This window comes from Furipterus horrens, unplaced genomic scaffold (assembly GCF_987537825.1).
Source record: "Furipterus horrens unplaced genomic scaffold, mFurHor1.1.pri manual_scaffold_6, whole genome shotgun sequence".
Classification (NCBI taxonomy): Eukaryota; Metazoa; Chordata; class Mammalia; order Chiroptera; family Furipteridae; genus Furipterus; species Furipterus horrens.
The window spans coordinates 90,227,469-90,244,852 of record NW_028327176.1 but is presented as its reverse complement, the minus strand read 5'-3'; the positions used below and the strand labels follow the sequence as shown (position 1 = coordinate 90,244,852).

The 17,384-nt window shown below is 40.7% G+C and overlaps 1 protein-coding gene and 1 pseudogene across 1 annotated transcript in view; one reads left to right on the top strand and one right to left on the bottom strand.

Moving 5' to 3' along the window:
- The first annotated feature begins 2,246 nt into the window (after positions 1 to 2,246).
- Positions 2,247 to 17,384, top strand: part of STK38 (serine/threonine kinase 38) — a 46,863-nt gene continuing 31,725 nt past the window's right edge. The window contains exons 1-2 of the mRNA XM_090282306.1: positions 2,247 to 2,549; positions 7,537 to 7,669. Of these exons, the coding sequence (XP_090138432.1) occupies positions 7,539 to 7,669 (131 nt within the window). The 5' untranslated portion in view covers positions 2,247 to 2,549; positions 7,537 to 7,538. The remainder of the gene's footprint in view (positions 2,550 to 7,536; positions 7,670 to 17,384) is intronic.
- Positions 10,490 to 11,066, bottom strand: LOC150006925 (small ribosomal subunit protein eS27 pseudogene; annotated as a pseudogene).

Below are 17,384 nucleotides of genomic sequence, written 5' to 3'. Positions count from 1 at the left end.
TCAACAAAATATCAACATTTAAATAAAGGCAAAATCTGACAACACCAGTACTGGAGAGAGGCAAATGATGCCAAGCCCTGCAAGTAGGATCAGATCAGCCTCCATTCCAACTCACAGTCTGGGGTGGGTGTAAGTGATTGGTAGCACTTAGGTTTTGTGCCCGCTCCCTAGATGCAAAGGAATCAAGGAGAGAGGATATCTGGAATTTTCAGTTTTAGTGAGAAGTGGGAAACACATGAGAGGGATTCAGGTAGTCAAAAAGAATGACAAGTATCCATTATACTTATTGGAGCTATGATAAAATGTCATTGTTTGTATCCATGCAGAGAGAGCAGCATATTCTAGCTGGGCTATTTTGAGGAAAAGTCTAGTAGTTATTAGAGTTGAGGTACAGTTAAATCAATATAGGAATATCGAGAGCAGATAACAAAATCCCTCTTATGAAACTGTAAAGGCTCCAAGGAGAAGGTAAGGTTTGAAATGGGCTTTAGAGGGAGGGAAGGGGAAAGCAGAAAGAAAATTGCTCTTGCAGTCAGAACACAGAGTTCACAGCTTCGCTACTTGCTTAGTAGCTGTGAGAATTCAGGCAAATCATTATGGTTCTCTGAGTGTTACTTTATCTGTAAAAACTCATCCTAAGCTGGACAGAGAAAGAGAAATACTGTATGACTTCACTTATATGTGGAATGTAAAAAACAAAACAAATGAACAAGTAAAATGAAACAGAAACAAACTTACAAAGAGAAAAAAACTGATGCTGCCAGAGTGGAGGGGTTGGGAAATGGGCAAAAATAGATGAAGGGGTTTAAGAAGTACAAACTGCCAGTTATAAATTAAGTCATGGACATGTCATGTACAGCATAGGAAATATACTCAATAATATTGTAATAGTTGTGTATGGTGAGAGATGGTTACTTGACTTATTGTGATGATCACATCATGAGGTATATAAATGTCCATTCACTACACTGTACACCTGAAACCAATATGTCAACTATAATTTAAAAATAAATTTGGAAAATTGAACGTAAAAGAACCCCCTAAAAATAGTGATACCTGCCCAAGAGCTGAGATCAACTGAGATAAAAACGAGTGAAAGAGGTTTGTAAACTACAAAGTTCTATGCAAACATCTGGCGCTGTAATTAAGTCCTTAAGGATGGCTAGAACTTCAACAGGAGGCATTGAGGGAGAAGGGCCTCTGGGCAGAGAGAATGAAATGTGAGGTGGTTTCTGTGTAAGACTAGACAAAAGGAAACTGGGCTTTGAAGTTGAGAAATGTGAAAGCCGTCAAGGAAGATCTATATTTTCAAGAACATTAAGGAAACAAAGCCTGGGACGCCAAGCTTGAAGGATAAAACCGAGACCTCTGGTTTTACACGAGAGAGAGCACCATAATACCACAAAATGCCCTAAAGCATGACTTGCACACATGCTTCTTTCACTCCCTAGATGGCCTCTTTGAAGGCCGGCAGGGACCATCTTTGTTTCAAGGAGCCTGGCATTTACTGGTTTGGGGCATTGTGCTCCTTCCTCAAGGAATGAGTGCCCAAAGGCTAAGTAAACGGGATCTCTTTACCCCAAAGGGTGGTACAGACGCGGTTGAGTAGCCTTGAAAAGCAGGCTCGTCTGTGCGCACTGGGACGCCCTCCAGTAGCCCATGTCCAAACCTATGAGACCTAGCCTGATCCCAAAGTAAGGTGTGTTAATCATTACTTGAACGAAGAGTAGGTGGGGTCAAGGGCTCCAGCAGAGTGCGTGCTCCAACGTTCGAAAATTGAGGGAGGGGCTGGGTACGACGACTACACAGAACTACAGCTGGGCGGGAGCATGCGCGCCCGTCCACGCAGAAATAAGTGCATGTCAAACTGGTTAAATCCGTGTAAGGCTGTAATCTAAGTGATTGTTATCGTTCTAGTTCATTGAATTGTGCCAACGTCAATTTCCTGGTTTTGATAGTGTAGCCTACCTATGTAAGATGTTGAAGGAAGGGACGCTGGGTGGCTGATGGGTGTACGGGGCCTCTTTGTACTAATTCTGCAACTTATTGTGAGTCTATTTCAAAATAAAACGTGTAAAAACAAGACACAAAGGGAACTTCCCGCCCCCCGGCCTTGCCCACTCCGGGACCGCCCCCCCACCTCACAGTTCTGCTCTCAGCCCGGACTCCGCTCTGGTGAGGCGGGGAAGGTGTGGGTGGTGGGTGGAGCGGAGCCGCGCACGCGCAGTCCTGCCGTCCCCGCCGCGTCTCCGGGAAGTTACGCTTGCGCATCCCGGCCGCAGGCCTCCCCGCCAGCCCCTCTCCGCGGCGGGGGACCGGCTTCCTTGGCCCCTCCGTGCCGCCGTCTTTTCCGGCAGTTGGGGAGCTTCCTGTTGTTCTCCTTCGCAACCGCCCCTAGTCCCCTAATTCAGAGCACTTCAACCGTCCCCTCCCCTCCTCTGGCCGGCTGGCGGCTGCCGCTGGGGCTTCTGCCCGCACGTCGAGACCTCCGGCCCGGCCGGCGGCTACGGCTCTGCGCCGCCCGCAGCCCAGCCTCCGTCGGGGCTCTGGTGAGTGCCTTGCTGCCGTTGTCTGCGGTCCATCCCAGGCTTTTCCCTTCTCCTCTGCTCCCGACTCGTTGGGACTGTCCCCTTCCCGTCTGCATGCCCCTTTCCAGCCCCGCCCTCCCGGCCCCTCGACTGCTCTCCGGGTCTCCGGGGGCGCCCGGTCCGTCCTCTCCACGGCTTCCGAGCCCCCGGCTGCCCACCCCGCCTCACTCTTGCTTCGTGTGCGGCTGGGGCGGGGAGCCAGGCCCTCTTCTTTCCGTGGTGCCAGCTTTGTCTGCTCGCTGCCGTCTCTCAGTCTCCTCTGGGCTCTCGCTCATTGGCAGTTTTCACCTCCTTTTCTTTTTTCTGGAGCCGAAGAACCCGAGAGTCGTAGTGTGAGGCAGAGATGTCGAAAGCCCACCATAGGGTGTGGTACTTTTGAGCCTGCTCCCTCATGGTCAGTGTCTGGGTACTACGCTTCAGAGAATCTCAAAATCACAGGAAAATGTAGGGAGGACTCTTCTTTTAAGAAGAGAGTGAGAAAGGAAAGTTGATAAGGACTTAGAGACAATTCTGTGCCAGAAAGTGTGCACAAGGGCTCGTAGAGAGAGACCGCATCTCCCAGTTGCACTTTGAATGCATTAAAAGACGCAGAGGACTGTGCAGAGGAAGGCAGGGTAGAGCAGACCCTGGGCCTCCTCTCCTCTCAGGTCAGCTCGCCTGTGAATTAGAGTTACCCGGGTCGTAGCCGGGGTTTCGCTGGACATAAAGCAACCGTCACAGTGACAGGCTCCACTTAACCCCAGACAGGTAGCAGCTTCCTCGCAAGAGGATGGGAACTCTATCCTCCAGCTCTGCATGGAAAACCATTTTCCACCACACACATATATATTCTTAATTCCAAGTAATGGACATAAACACAAGTGTTTTCCTAGTAAGCTCTTTATAGGGTGCTCACTGAGTGCATAGCATTGTGCGTGAGATTGGGTAAGAGCAGTGTAAGACAGGGCACTTGCTTTCCAGTGGCTAACAGTTTAGTAAGAAAAGTTAGATGGGTGACTCTTAAGGAATAGTCTTGGCCCAGTGTTGAATTGTCCAAATGAAAGATACTGGATTGTCCAGTCACGAAGAAGTAAATAAAGAAATTAGTGAGAGAAGATGTATTTATAGAGATAACAGTACCATTGTAAAGTCAACCAGGTATAACACTCTACATTGAATAAAACAATGGTTTTCATTCGATCTCCTTTTATGTTGGCAGTGCCTACCCCTGACTTATGAGGATCATGTTCTTTTGTTATATATTTTTTAACTTTTAAGAATTTCTCACCTACCTGTTATTCCCTAATTCTGCAGAGTTGGAGAATGAAACAAATAGGCCAAGGGCCTCCAATGGTCTGTAGGTCAGGGCATGAGGGCTTGGATTATCAAAAGCATGAGGGAAAGCCATGTCTTATAAAAAGTATTTGGGCCCTGGCTGGTGTGACTCAGTGGATTGAGCTCCAGACTGCAAACCAAAGGTTTGCCAGTTCAGTTCCCAGTCAGGGCACATGCCTGGGTTGTGGGCCAGGTCCCCAGCTGGGGGCCCGCGAGAGGCAACCACAAGTTGATGTTCTCTCCCTCTCTTCCTTCCTCCCTTCCCCTCTCTAAAAACAAATAAATAATATCATGAAAAAAAACCCCATTAGTATTTGGTTGACCAAGTAAGTCTATAAATTGCTGTAGGGCAAGAGTCATTGTATCTTTCGATGAAAGGTTTTTAGAGTTAGGCTAACCCTTTTATCAGTGGATGAGGAACAGGCGGAGGTTTTGAAAAAAGGTAGAAGAGAAGGACAGTGCAACCTTTGCTTTACATTGGAGACTGTATGTGAAGGTCAGAAACCATTCTGCTTGGAAACTTGTTGGCCTACTACATAACCATCTTTGAGTGAACTTGATCTGTTATTCTTTTTAAAAGTTTAAGAAGTCATGCCAGTGACTTAAATGGGTCAAAACTTTCCCCCCCAATTTTTATACGCTTACCAATGTAGATGTAATTTTGTTCTTTTAGCTTTGTTGACAACTGAAAAATCACTCACTTGCTCAACTTAAAACTTTCATTTACTAACCACCTATTATATGGAAGGCACTTGTTCATCTCAGGCTTAAACTCTCTGATCGTTTTATTTTTAAGTTGAAGTATTATCAGTTGTTAAAATGTATAAGGGGTCTCCAGAAATTTTCACACAGGGGAGGAGTGGAATACAAAGTGCTCACTTGCTTCAGACTTGTTTTTAAATCTGGTTTTAAAGTTTCTTCACCAAACTTAGAGTGCATGTGGTTTTCATTGTGGGTGGAGAGAGGGTACAGGCTGACAAATAAGGAACCACACCCAAGCTTTATGAACCAACAGAGGGTTTTTTTTTTTCTTTTTTTAAAATTATGATAATCCTAAAAACACTTGAATTTGCCTTGGTATTAGCAGAAACTTCCCATGAAAAAAATTTTTTTGTAATAAGATAGAGCTGAGTTCAATGTCTTGGATTTGTGATTACTGGTCATTTTGGCGCATTATGGATCAAAATGTTTGACTCTGAAGCAGGGTCTCTTTGCTCTGAAAGGATTAGTCTTGTTTTTCTCCTGAGTATCATTTTAGAAATTGTTTAATGTTGTCTTTTTTCTTAGTAATAACAAGTGTTTGCACATTCCTTAAAAGCCTTAGTTTGGTATACAAAACAAAAAAGCTGCTAAAGTATTAAGAGGAGAAACTTCAGAAAACTTTTCATAAAATACACTACCTTTGAAAATGGACTTTGGCTCCTCCTGATGTTTAGTCAGCTTTATTTTGGGATGAAAAGACAGACTGAGAGGCAGGTTGTGTGGGAGGAAGACATGATGAGGATTCAATATTGAACATTATTGCCAGTGCTGGAGCAAGTCAGGGTTGGTGAGCAATCTGGTCAAGTGGGACAATGTAGGGTGGCAGAATTTCTGGGGAAAATGAGATTTAAATTTAGGAAAAAAATGTTCTATCAGCTGTTTAAACTTTATTAGTATTGGCTTTCTCATATGTAAAACTAGGAACTTAGGGTGCCTTGTTTTTATGGTCTCTTCCATCACTAAAATTATTTTTCAGTTTTTTTGTTAGTAATGTTGTTTTCATCATAGGCCTTTGTTTTAACTTATAAATTCAAATAGATAGTGAACACTTATCAAATAGATATGTCAGAGTACATATATACTTATAGATGAACATTTTAGTCGGATTTTTTTAAACTGTAGAAATTATAAATTTAAAAGTTATTGGTAACTTAATGGTAATAGCACATGGTTATTGAAGAAAATACAGAAAATGTGGAAAGCATAAACAAGAATAAAATGAACTATTGTATTCTCACAGCCTAGTGTTAAACCACTGATAACATTTTGATATATACTTCTAATAATTCTGTGCACATATAGTAAATACATAAACAAAATTGAGATCATGGTATACATTCTGTTTCATAACCTGCTCTTTCTACTTGGATTGGAAACATTTTCCTTGACATTAAACATTTGAACATATTTTAATTGTCTGAATATTATTTTATTTTAGGACTTTTTCCATACTTTAATCAGTTCTGTTGTTGGATATTCAAGTTATTTATAGTCTTCTTTTGTTTACAATGCTGCATCAAGCCCTCTTGTGTGTGAATCCTTACAGGTCTTTGAGTTCTCCAAAGTAGATTCCTAGATGGCAAAGAATTGTACTGTGTCTATACTATGTATTCTTTTAAAAAATATATTTTAGAAGAGTAAAATATTTTTTAAAAAAGATTTTATATACTTTTTAGAGAGAGTGCAAAGGAGGCCGAAAGAGGGGGAGAAAAACATCGATGTGGGAGAGAAACCGCATCAATCGGTTGCTTCTCTCACACCCCCAACTGGGACCCAGCCCACAACCCAGGCATGTGCCCTGACCAGGAATTGAACTGCCGACCTTTCAGTTCACAGGCTGGCGTTCAACCCACTGAACCACACCAATCAGGGCTATGTTACATATTTTTAACTTACACTTATGTTATTGTGATTATGTTTTCTTTTAAAAACTACAACACTATTTTAAAAGTATATTCATATCACTTTTAGGTACAGGTAGACTTGCTTCTGACTGCTACATGGTATTTCTCTGTATGCAACCACAGCGTTTTATTTATTTCCTTACTGAATTTCCTCTAACTTCCCCTAACAAAATGATAGTCTAATGAACATCCTCTGTAATGCACATCCTTGTGCTTGTGCCCTTAAGAGCCTGAGTGACAATTTCTCTAGGCCTTTTACCTAGGGATAGTCGTCGTCGTCGGCAGCCGTCCGTCTCAAGAGACGATGGTGTAGCTTCTTCAGAGTCTATCTGCACCGCCGAGAATGACTGTGCAGTCCGACTCGGGAGTGACATGGTATCTGTCTCCTCCCGTGTTGAATCGACATCTTGCGATGACGCTGAAGCTACAGAGCCTGGGCAGGGTAATATGGAGGGTCTGCTGTTGCCCATGCAGCAGACCCCCCCTCTCTTCGCAGCTGAAGGGTCCAAGGGAAAGACGGAGTCGATACAGCTTGGGTTCAGGTGCGCCGCAGGAGTTGCCGGTGTTGACTACAACGTCAAACCGCCTTAGGGACTCCGGCTCCGGATTTTCTGTCAGGGTTTACTCCCTTAGCCTTTCCCCTGAAGAGGTATGCTGTAAGGCAGCGGAGGTTTTTTGGAGTCAGAGTTTTCCTTCTCTGATGTACCCTGACTGGAAGATCGAACCAGCGACACTTAGCTCGCAGGCCGACGCTCAATCCACTGAGCTAAACCAGCCAGGGCTACTAGGGATAGTACTTCTGGGTTATAGGACATTAATATATACTTATTTCACCAAGTGTTCTGTTATTTATTTGTTTGTCTTCCAGAAAAGTTGTACCAATTTACAGTCCTACCAGTAGAGTAGGAGAGTGCATAATCAGTAGATTCTAACTCAAGACTAAAACTTCTTTTCTTTGTTTCTAGCAGCCATGGCAATGACAGGGTCAACGCCTTGTTCATCCATGAGTAATCACACAAAAGAAAGAGTGACAATGACCAAAGTGACACTGGAGAATTTTTATAGCAACCTTATCGCTCAACATGAAGAACGAGAAATGAGGTAAAGAATTTTGTTTAAGAAAATTGTGTCATGGTTTTGGCATTTATGTCTGGTATCATAATATCTTTGAAAGGAGATAAGAATAACAGCAGCCATGTTATTGCCTTTCCCATTAGAATGGAATGACAGTGTCATTGATTACCAAAGCCCTTGCTGTTATAACCCACAATAAGTAGAAATAATCTACTAAGTCAATAACACAGAATTCCATGGTAGCATAAAATAGTTAATTGGGCCAAATCCTGTGAGTTCATTAAGACAGTGTGATCTAATGGGAAGAGCAGCTCTTATATAGTAAGACTTGGATTTAGAATCCTGCCTTCACCAATTAGTAGCTATATGAAGCTAGAACAAGTTTCTTAGCCTTTCTATGTATCAGTTCCCTCATCTGGAAAATGTAGGGATTAGATGTAACATATGTGAATGCACACATAATAATCACTTAGTTAATGGTGGTAGTAGCAGCTGTTGTTATTGATTTGGTGTATACTGTTCATGTAGTAATTCCTAATTAAAATTTGTTTCCAGCGTTTTATTATGAAAATATTCAAAAGTACAGATAAGTTGAAAGAATTGTATGGTAGACACCCATAAATACATCACATAGGTTCTACAATTATCATTTGCTGTTTTATCCATCTATCCATTCATGAATCTATCTTAAATTTTTGCTGTACTTCAAGGTGTGTTTCAGATGTCAATATATTTTACTCCTGAATATTTCTGCTTGTATAACAAACTAGAGTTCAATATTTTAAGGGAGTGAAATTTGCATGCAATGAAATGCATGGTCTTAAGGGTTATTGTTTGATGAGTTTTGGCAAATGGTTGCACCTGTATAACTTAAATTCCTATCAAGGCATAAAACATTGCCATTATCCCAGAAAGTTCTTTCATTCCTGGAAATGTTCCTTCAGTCCCAAGCAACCACTGTTATGATTTTGTTTTTATCATTAATTGGTTTTGCCTATTCCATACAAATGGAACATGTAAACCAATTCATATAGTAACTATTCATTTGAGAAAGGCATCTTTCACTCAACCTGTTTTCAGGATACATTCATGTTGCTATTGTAGCAATAGTTTGTTCTTTTATATTGTTGAGTACCATTCTGTTTTTTTTTAATATATTTTATTGATTATGCTGTTATAGTTGTCCTAACTATATTTCCTTCCCTTTGTCCCCCTCCGCCCCCCCACCCCCGGTACTCCCGTTTCCTCCACCAATCCCTCCCCGCTTAGTTCATGTCAATAAGTTGTGCATGTAAGTTCTTTGGCTTCACCCTTTCCTATACTTTTCTTAACATGCCCCTGTCTATTTTGTTCCTACCAGTTATGCTTCTTGATCCCTGCACCTTTCTCCCCATTCTCCCCCTTCCCCTGCCCCACTGATGACCCTCCATATGATCTCCATATCTGTGATTCTGTTTCTGTTTTAGTTGTTTGCTTAGTTTGTTTTGTTTTTTTAGATTCATTTGTTGATTGCTATTTGTTGTCGTTTTACTGTTCATAGTTTTGATCATTTTTTCTTAAATGTATCCCTTTAACATTTCACATAATAAGGGCTTGGTGATGATGAACTCCTTTAGCTTTACCTTGTCTGAGAAGCACTTTATCTGCCTTTCCATTGTAAACGATAGCTTTGCTGGATAGAGTAATCTTGGTTGTAGGTCCTTGCTATATGTTACTTTGAATACTTCTTGTCAGAGCCTTCTTGCCTCTAAAGTTCCTTTTTAAGAAATCAGCTGACAGTCTTATGGGAACTCCTTTGTAAGGACTTCTCTGCTTTTCTCTTACTGCTTTTAAGAGTCTCTCTTTACCTTTAACCTTTAGCATTTTAATTATCTTGTGTCTTGGTGTGGCCCTCTTTGGGTCTAGCTTGTTTGGGATTCTGTGCTTCCTGGACTTGTATGTCTATTTCCTTCACCAAATTAGGGAAGTTTTCCTTCATTATTTTTCAAATAAGTTTTCAATTTCTTGCTCTTCCTCTTTTCCTTCTGACACCCCTGTAAATTGGATTTTGGCATGTTTAAAGTTGTCCCAGAGGTTCCTAAACCTCTCCTCGTTTTTTTCAGTTCTTTTTTCTTCATTCTGTACTGGTTGACTATTTATTTCTTCCTTATGTTCCAAATCGTTGATTTGAACCCTGGCTTTCTTCCCTTCATCATTGGTTTCATGTTGATTTTTCATTTCACCTAGTATAGCCTTCACTTCTTACCTTATGTGTTTGCTGTACTCAATAATTTCTGTGAGCATCTTTATCACCAGTGTTTTGAACTCTGCGTCTGTTAGGTTGGCTATCTCCTCATCGCTTAGTTCTCCCTCTTGGAGCCTTGATCTGCTCCCTCTTTTGGGCCATACTCCTCTGTCTCCTCAACTTAACAACCTTCTGTATTTGCCTCTGTGTCTTACGTTGCGCTGTTGCACCTGTTACGTTGTACAGGGTAGGGGTGGACCCTTAGGTATTCATCAGTGTGGGCGACTTGTTTTACTGCCTTGTGGTGCTGTATGTGGGGGAGAGGTCTGAGCGGGAACAATGCCACTTGCTCAGCACTCGCCCAGTTTCCAGTCACTTCACCTGCTTCCTGTATACAACTAGAGCCCCTCTAGCTGTTGTCCTGGTGATGGTTCCCAGAGAGGGTGGGATTGCATACATTCTAGGACTCTGGGGACCCACTAAATGGACTGTCTTGAGAGACTGGCAGTTTCTTCCTCTGTCCCAACCTCCACTGGTTTTCATAGCCAGAAGCAATGTCTGGCCTGGGGCTGAGATTCTTCCCTGGTGTCCCTCCGAGCTTTTATAATGTGTGACTCCTCTTTTCACTGGCCAGCCTCAGCCATTGCCTTGTTGCTGCTGCCACTGCAGCTACACCATGTCTTCTCTGCCTCGGCTCCCAGTTTCCGCCGCTCCTACCCGTCTAGATGAGTATCACTTCTTTATATCTTCGTTGGAATTCCATGCAGTTTGATTTTCTGGTAGTTCTGTTTTTTCTTTTGAGGTAGATGTAATCCTTTTTATGGTTGCGGAGGGAGGTGAAGTGTGTCTACCTATGCCTCCGTCTTGGCTGGAAGTCAATTCTTTTTTTTTTTAATGCATCCAAAATGTGTTTATTGGGATGCTACTTACCCATCCTAATTTGGGGTGCTTTTCGTGCTGCTTTCTTCTGAGGGAGCATCCTTCTGTGAGCCTTGCTTTTCCTCCTGTAGGCTGACAGAGGACAGTGGATCAGCCAACACACAAAACTACCATTTGTGCATGGCTAAAGATGGTGATGAGTTTATAGGATCCCGGACATTTCACATCCATAAAGTAGGAATTGGGGCTCTGCATGAGGTGCTTCTTGTGTTTCCTCTTCTATTCTGGAGAGGGATGAAGGAGATCCTTTGCAAGAGGCATGTTGTTGTGGGGAGGTTGTCACTGCCAGAAAGCCCATTCTGTTTTTTGACTATAATTCACTTTGTTTATACAGTCTTCTGTTGATACACATCTGGGCTTTTACAGTTTTTTTGATATTTTGAATAAGTTTCTGTTGTCAATAACACTCATTACAGATCTTTTTGTGAACATTTGTTTTCAGTTCTTGGGTAAATTTAGGAATGGAATTGCTGGGTCATATACATAGGCATATGTTTAGTTTTATAAGAAATTGCTAGAACTTATTCCAAAATATTACTAACAATGTATGAGAGTTCTAATTGTTTTATATTCTTGCTAATAGTTGTGTTGTCAGTCTTTTAACTTCAGCTATTCTTGCGAATGTTTAGTGCTATTTCACGGTTGTTTTAATTTGCATTTCCCTGATTATTAATGATGTTGAACATTTTTTTATGTTCTTTTGGCCATTTGTATATTTTCCTTGTGAAAATTTAATCAAATTTTTTGACTATAGAGTTGTAAGAGTTCTTTATATATACTAGATACTGGCCCTTGGTCATATATATGTTTTGCAAATAGTTTCTCTCAGTCTGTGGCTTTTCTGTTCATTTTCTTTCTTTTTTTTTTTTGTATATTTTATTGATTATGTTGTTACAATAGTTCCAATTTCTTCCCTCTTTACTCCCCTCCGCCCAGTAACCCCTTCCCCCAGCAGTCCTACCCCACCCCCCTTAGTTCATGTCCATGGGTCGTGCATACAAGTTCTTTGGCTTCACCCTTTCCTATATTATTTTTATTAAAAAAGTAATTAATTTTTTATAACAATATAAAATAACAATTCCCCCCTCTCAGACTTAAGACCCTTTATAATCTTATAAAGGAAAATGGTTGAAGGTCTCGTACTCCTCTTGCTGCTTCAAGCGGACATGGTCGTTGTCCTACCTACCCTTGGGTCCAGAAATCCCTAATAAGAGTAGGGGTGTGGAGGGGAGGGTGGCCTTCCCACATGGGGAAGGATGTTGCAGACTCCAGGTCAGTTGGCTGTCCGCGGACCATGACATGCTTGGTTTAACAGGCTGGCATCCTTGTTGTATTCTGGGGGCAACATATTTGGCAACAGGGTTAAAAGGCATCATTTAATCCATAACCACTAGATGAGAAAAGGCAGGGATTAATTTTTCAGTGTCCCATATTAGGGGGGGAAAAAAAGGCTCTTTGGAGGAAGTTGTGCAAGGCACGTCACACCTGTCCAAAACCCTTTTGCCCACTATACTTAGTTTGGGCTGAGGGGAACATTTTAGGTTTCCCTCCTCTCAGACCTCTGGGCCCTTTCTGCCCAAGCCTTTAGGATAGAAAAGCAAAACTAGTTTTAAAGTGAAGCCCACAGACCACCCCATGCTTCACCAACCCAGCCACTTAGTTTAGCCAAATGATTGAGTCTCAGGAGGCAGCAGTGCAGACAGGATTAAGTGAGGCCTCTACATACGGACAATCACTTAGGTAATGAGATCGTAGGCTTATGCCCTATGAAAACAGAGCACACATGTTAATTTATACAACATAACCCACAAACCAGTCTCTATATCTATAAGACTCTCTTGTTGGAAAGACATCCAGTTGCAAGGCATTTGACATTCTACTTGCTTGTAAACTAAGCATCTTTGATGATGTCACAGACCTAGTTTAACTTTCAAAGGAAAACAAACTTTAAATGAAAATAATTTTTAAAGACAGTTAGCTGCACTCCTTTACCGCTGAGCATTGTGGTGTTCCTTGAATTGTGATTTTTCTCCTTAAGATTACCCTCCTTGTCATTAAAAGGACCACATTAAGTCCAGTTTTAATTTATCCTGTTCGTTTGCGTAAACTCAACAAGAGCAGCAAATGATCACATATGATCTTTACGTCCGCTTTGCTGGAACTTACACAGGGAACCTTCAGGGTAACTTTCAGTCTGCCCTTCAGGGCACAGGAGCTGAGCCACATACCTGCCATTCAGCCTTGCCTGTAAACACCTGTCTTTTCCAAGTCCTTCGGGTTTTCAATTGTGCTTTAAGGTCCCTTCTAGCCATCTTTCAGGAAAGCAACCTTTGTTTCTTTCCTGGAAAGATTGCCATGGACCACACAACCAACCAAAGTACCAGGCCTTTTTTCTCGTGGGCTTTTATTACCTTTGAAAGTCAATCGCAGTTCCTCAGGGCTTTTTGGTAACCACCAAAGCCTGAGCATGTCTCCTTGAGGCATGACATTCCAGTCAAAGTCATGGTCAACAAAACCTCTATTAACAACTGGTCTTATTTTTTTTTTTTTTTTTTTTTTTTTTGGTTTTTCAATTACAGTTGTCCCATTTTCCCCTAATTTCTTTCCCCCACCCAACCCACCCCCTCTCCCGCAATCATATCCCTCCCCGTTGTCCATGTCCATGAGTCTTTTATACGGGTTCTTTGACTAAACCCTTCCCTTACTTATCCCCCTTCTCTCCCTCTCCCCTCCCCCCTATTGACTGCTATTCTGCTCTTTGTTCTATTTAGTTCCTTTGTTTGTGTTGTTCTTTAGTTTCCTGTATTAGGTGATATCATATGGTATTTTTCTTTCTTTGCCTGGCTTGTTTCACTAAGCATAATTCTCTCTAGTTCCATCCATGTTGTTGCAAATGGCAGGAGTTCCTTCTTTCTTTCTGCTGCATAGTATTCCATTGTGTAAATGTACCACAGTTTTTTGATCCACTCATCTACAGATGGGCACTTAGGTTGTTTCCAGCACTTAGCTATTGTAAACAGTGCTGCAATGAACATAGGAGTGCATAAGTTCTTTTGAATTGGTGTTTCAAGATTCTTCGGGTATAATCCTAGTAGTGGAGTCGCTGGTTCAAAAGACAGTTCCATTTTTAATCTTTTGAGGTAATTCCATACTGTTCTCCATAGTGGCTGCACCAGTCTGCACAACTGGTCTTATTAGTTTTATGCAAAGAACCTTATGTCATTGCTTCTTTAGAATGCCAAATTCTGGAGCGATCAGCTAGGGAGAAAAATATACAATGTGAAGGAAAATCCTTGTCCTTCTAATATTCACTAAAATTGCATTTCCATACTTTACATTTTCTTTTGTTCACTGTCCTACATGTGAGTTTTTTGGGGGGAGGGGGTTGCTGGCTCATTTATTAATTTATTTTGCTTTCATTTTTTTCCCTCCACTAAAAATTTTTGTTTGTTTTTCTGTTACAGTTGTCCCACTTGTTTCCCTGTTGCTTCCCCGCACCCTGCCCACCCCTGCACCCACAGTCAGTCCCCACCCTGTTGTCCATGGGTCATTTATAAATATTCTTTGACTAGACCCTTCCCCTTCTTACCTGCTTCTCTCCCTCCCCTCTCCCCCCTTGTCACTGTTAGTTTATTCCTTGTTTACATACCTCTAGTTAAAGTTTGCTCGTTTGCTTGTGTTGTTCATTAGTCTCCTATAACAGGTGATAGCATAACATATTTTTCTTCCGTTGCCTGGCTTATTTCGTTAAGCATAATTCTCTCTAGTTCCATCCATGTTGTTGCAAATGGTAGAAGTTCCTTCTTTCTTTCTGCTACATAGTATTCCATTGTGTAAATGTACCCCAGTTTTTTGATCCACTCATCTACTGATGGGCACTTAGGCTGTTTCCAGCACTTGGCTATTGTAAATAGTGCTGCTATGAACATAGGGGCGCATAGGTTCTTTTGAATTGGTGTTTCAGAATTCTTTGGATATAATCCTAGCAATGGAATTGCTGGTTCAAAAGGTAGTTCCATTTTTAGTTTTTTGAGGAAATTCCATAGTGTTTTCCACAGGGGCTGCACTAGTCTGCATTCCCACCAACAATGCACTCGGGTTCCCTTTTCTCCACATCCTCTCCAGCACTTGTTGTTTGTTGATTTATTAATGATGGCCATTCTGACTGGTGTGAGGTGATATCCCATTGTGGTTTTTATTTGCATCTCTCTGATGGCTAGTGATGTTCATGGACCCTCTGTATGTCCTCTTTGGAGCAGTGTTTGTTCAGGTCGTGTAAGTTCTTTATATATTTTGGAGATCAACCCCTTGTCTGAGGTATCATTGGCAAGTATATTTTCCCATATGGTTGGTTCCCTTTTCACCTTGCTGATGTTTTCTTTTGCTGAGAGGAAACCCTTTAGTTTGATGTGGTCCCGTTTATTTATTCTTCCCTTTATTTCTCTTGCATTAGGAGATATATCAGTGAAAATGTTGCTGTGTGTGATATCTGAAATTTTCCTGCCTATTTTTTCCTCTAAGACTTTTATGGTATCACAGCTTACATTTAAGTCTTTGATCCATCTTGAGTTTATTCTGGTGTATGGTGTAAGTTGGTGGTCTAGTTTCATTTTTTTGCATGTCCCTGTCCAGTTCTCCCAGCACCATTTGTTGAAGAGTGTTCATTTTCTTAATGATGTTCTTAGATGAGCAGAAGCTTTCAATTCTGGCTTTTTTCCTTTTATGGTTATTGCACCTCTAAGAAGCCTTTGCCTGTCCCCAAGTCATAAAGATATTCTTCTATGTTTTCTCCTGGAAGTTTTATGGATTTAGTTATTACATTTAGTACTATGACCCATCTGGAATAAATAAGTGTGTGATATAAAATGCATGTTGAGATTTATTTTGCTTCTTATGAATATCCAGTTATTTTAGCACCATTTGTTGTAAAGATTATTTTCTTCTCATTAGATTGCTTTGACACTTGTTGAAATTTAAAACCGTATAAGTGTGTATCTCATTCTGGGTTCTCTGTTCTATTTCACCGATCTGTCTAGTCCTATTCCAGTATCCCACTGTCTTGATTACTATTGTTTTGTGGTAAGTTTTGAAATGAAGTAATTTAAGTCCTCAAATTTGTTCTTTTCTTTTTTCCCCTTTATTTTTCAAGCTTGCTTTGGATATTTTAGGTTCTTTGCATTTCCATGTAAGTTTTAGACTTTGTGAATTTCTACAGAAAAGCTGGATGGAATTATGATTGTACCGAATCTGTAGATCAGTTTAGGGGAGAATTGACATCTTAACAATATTGAATCTTCTGATGCATGAATATAATGTATTTTTCCATTTTGTTAGGTATTCTTTAATTTTTCTTAGTGTTATGTAGTTTTTAGTGTCAGGGTCTTCTGTGTCTTTTGTTCACCTTTTCCTAGTATTTTGGGGTTTTTTGATGCTATTGTAAGTGGATATTTAAAATTTCATTTTCCCAGTCTTTGCTGTAGCACAGCAGTTTTTTTATATTGACTTTAGAGAGAGAGGAAGGGAGTAGGGGTGAGGAAGAAAGAGAGAGAGAGAGAGAGAGAGAGAGAGAGAGAATATCGATTTATTGTTCTACTTATTTATGCATTCACTGGCTGATTCTTGTATGTACCCTGATTCAGAGATTGAAACCGTAACCTTTGTGTATTGGGATGATGCTCTAACTAACTGAGCTAACTGGCCAGGGCTTTGTAGCACAGCGATTTTCAGCTGGTGTATCACAGCACACTGGTGTGCTGCAAGAATTTAGTCAGGGGCACTGACCTCTTTTCCGTTAGATTTTCGAATAAGAAAATGACAACAGCCAACACAACAATAGCCATCTGGTGTGAATGAATCAAAATTACACATGTTACTTGTCAGGTTGGCAAAAATATATAGTATTTTTTGGTGTGCTGCAGAATTTTAGTAATTAGTTTATGTGTGCTATGAGATGAAAAAGGTTGAAAATGACTGCTGTAGTATATGGAAATATAACTGATTTTGTATATTGACCTTATGTTCTGTGATGTGCTAATTTACTTATTCTAGTAGCTTATTTTGGTAGATTCATTAGGGTTGTCTGTGTAAACAATCATGTCGCATTTAGAGCGTTTTACTTTTTTCCAATCAGTCTGTATAGTTTTCTTTTCTTGCCTTATTGCATTGGCTGGAATTTCAGGTACAATACTCAATGTTAGTGGAAATAGACATCTTTGTTTTGTTCCCAATTTAAGGGGGAAAGCACTTACTATTTCACTGTTAGTTACTATGTTAGCTGTAGGTGTTTCAAAGATGCCCTTTATAGATTGGAGAAGTTTTCTTATGTTCCTGTTTGGTAGGTAGTTTGTTATTATTATTTTTAATCATGAGTTGGTATTAAATTTTGTCAAATGCTTTTTCTGCATCTTGGAAATGATTATATTGTTTTTCTCCTTAATCTTTTAATACCATGAATTACATAGACTAATTTTTGAATATTAAACTAACCTTGAACTCTGACCAAAAACACTCTTGGTTATAACGAATTACTCTTTTTATATGTGCTGAATTCAGCATATTACTATTTTGATAAGGATTTTT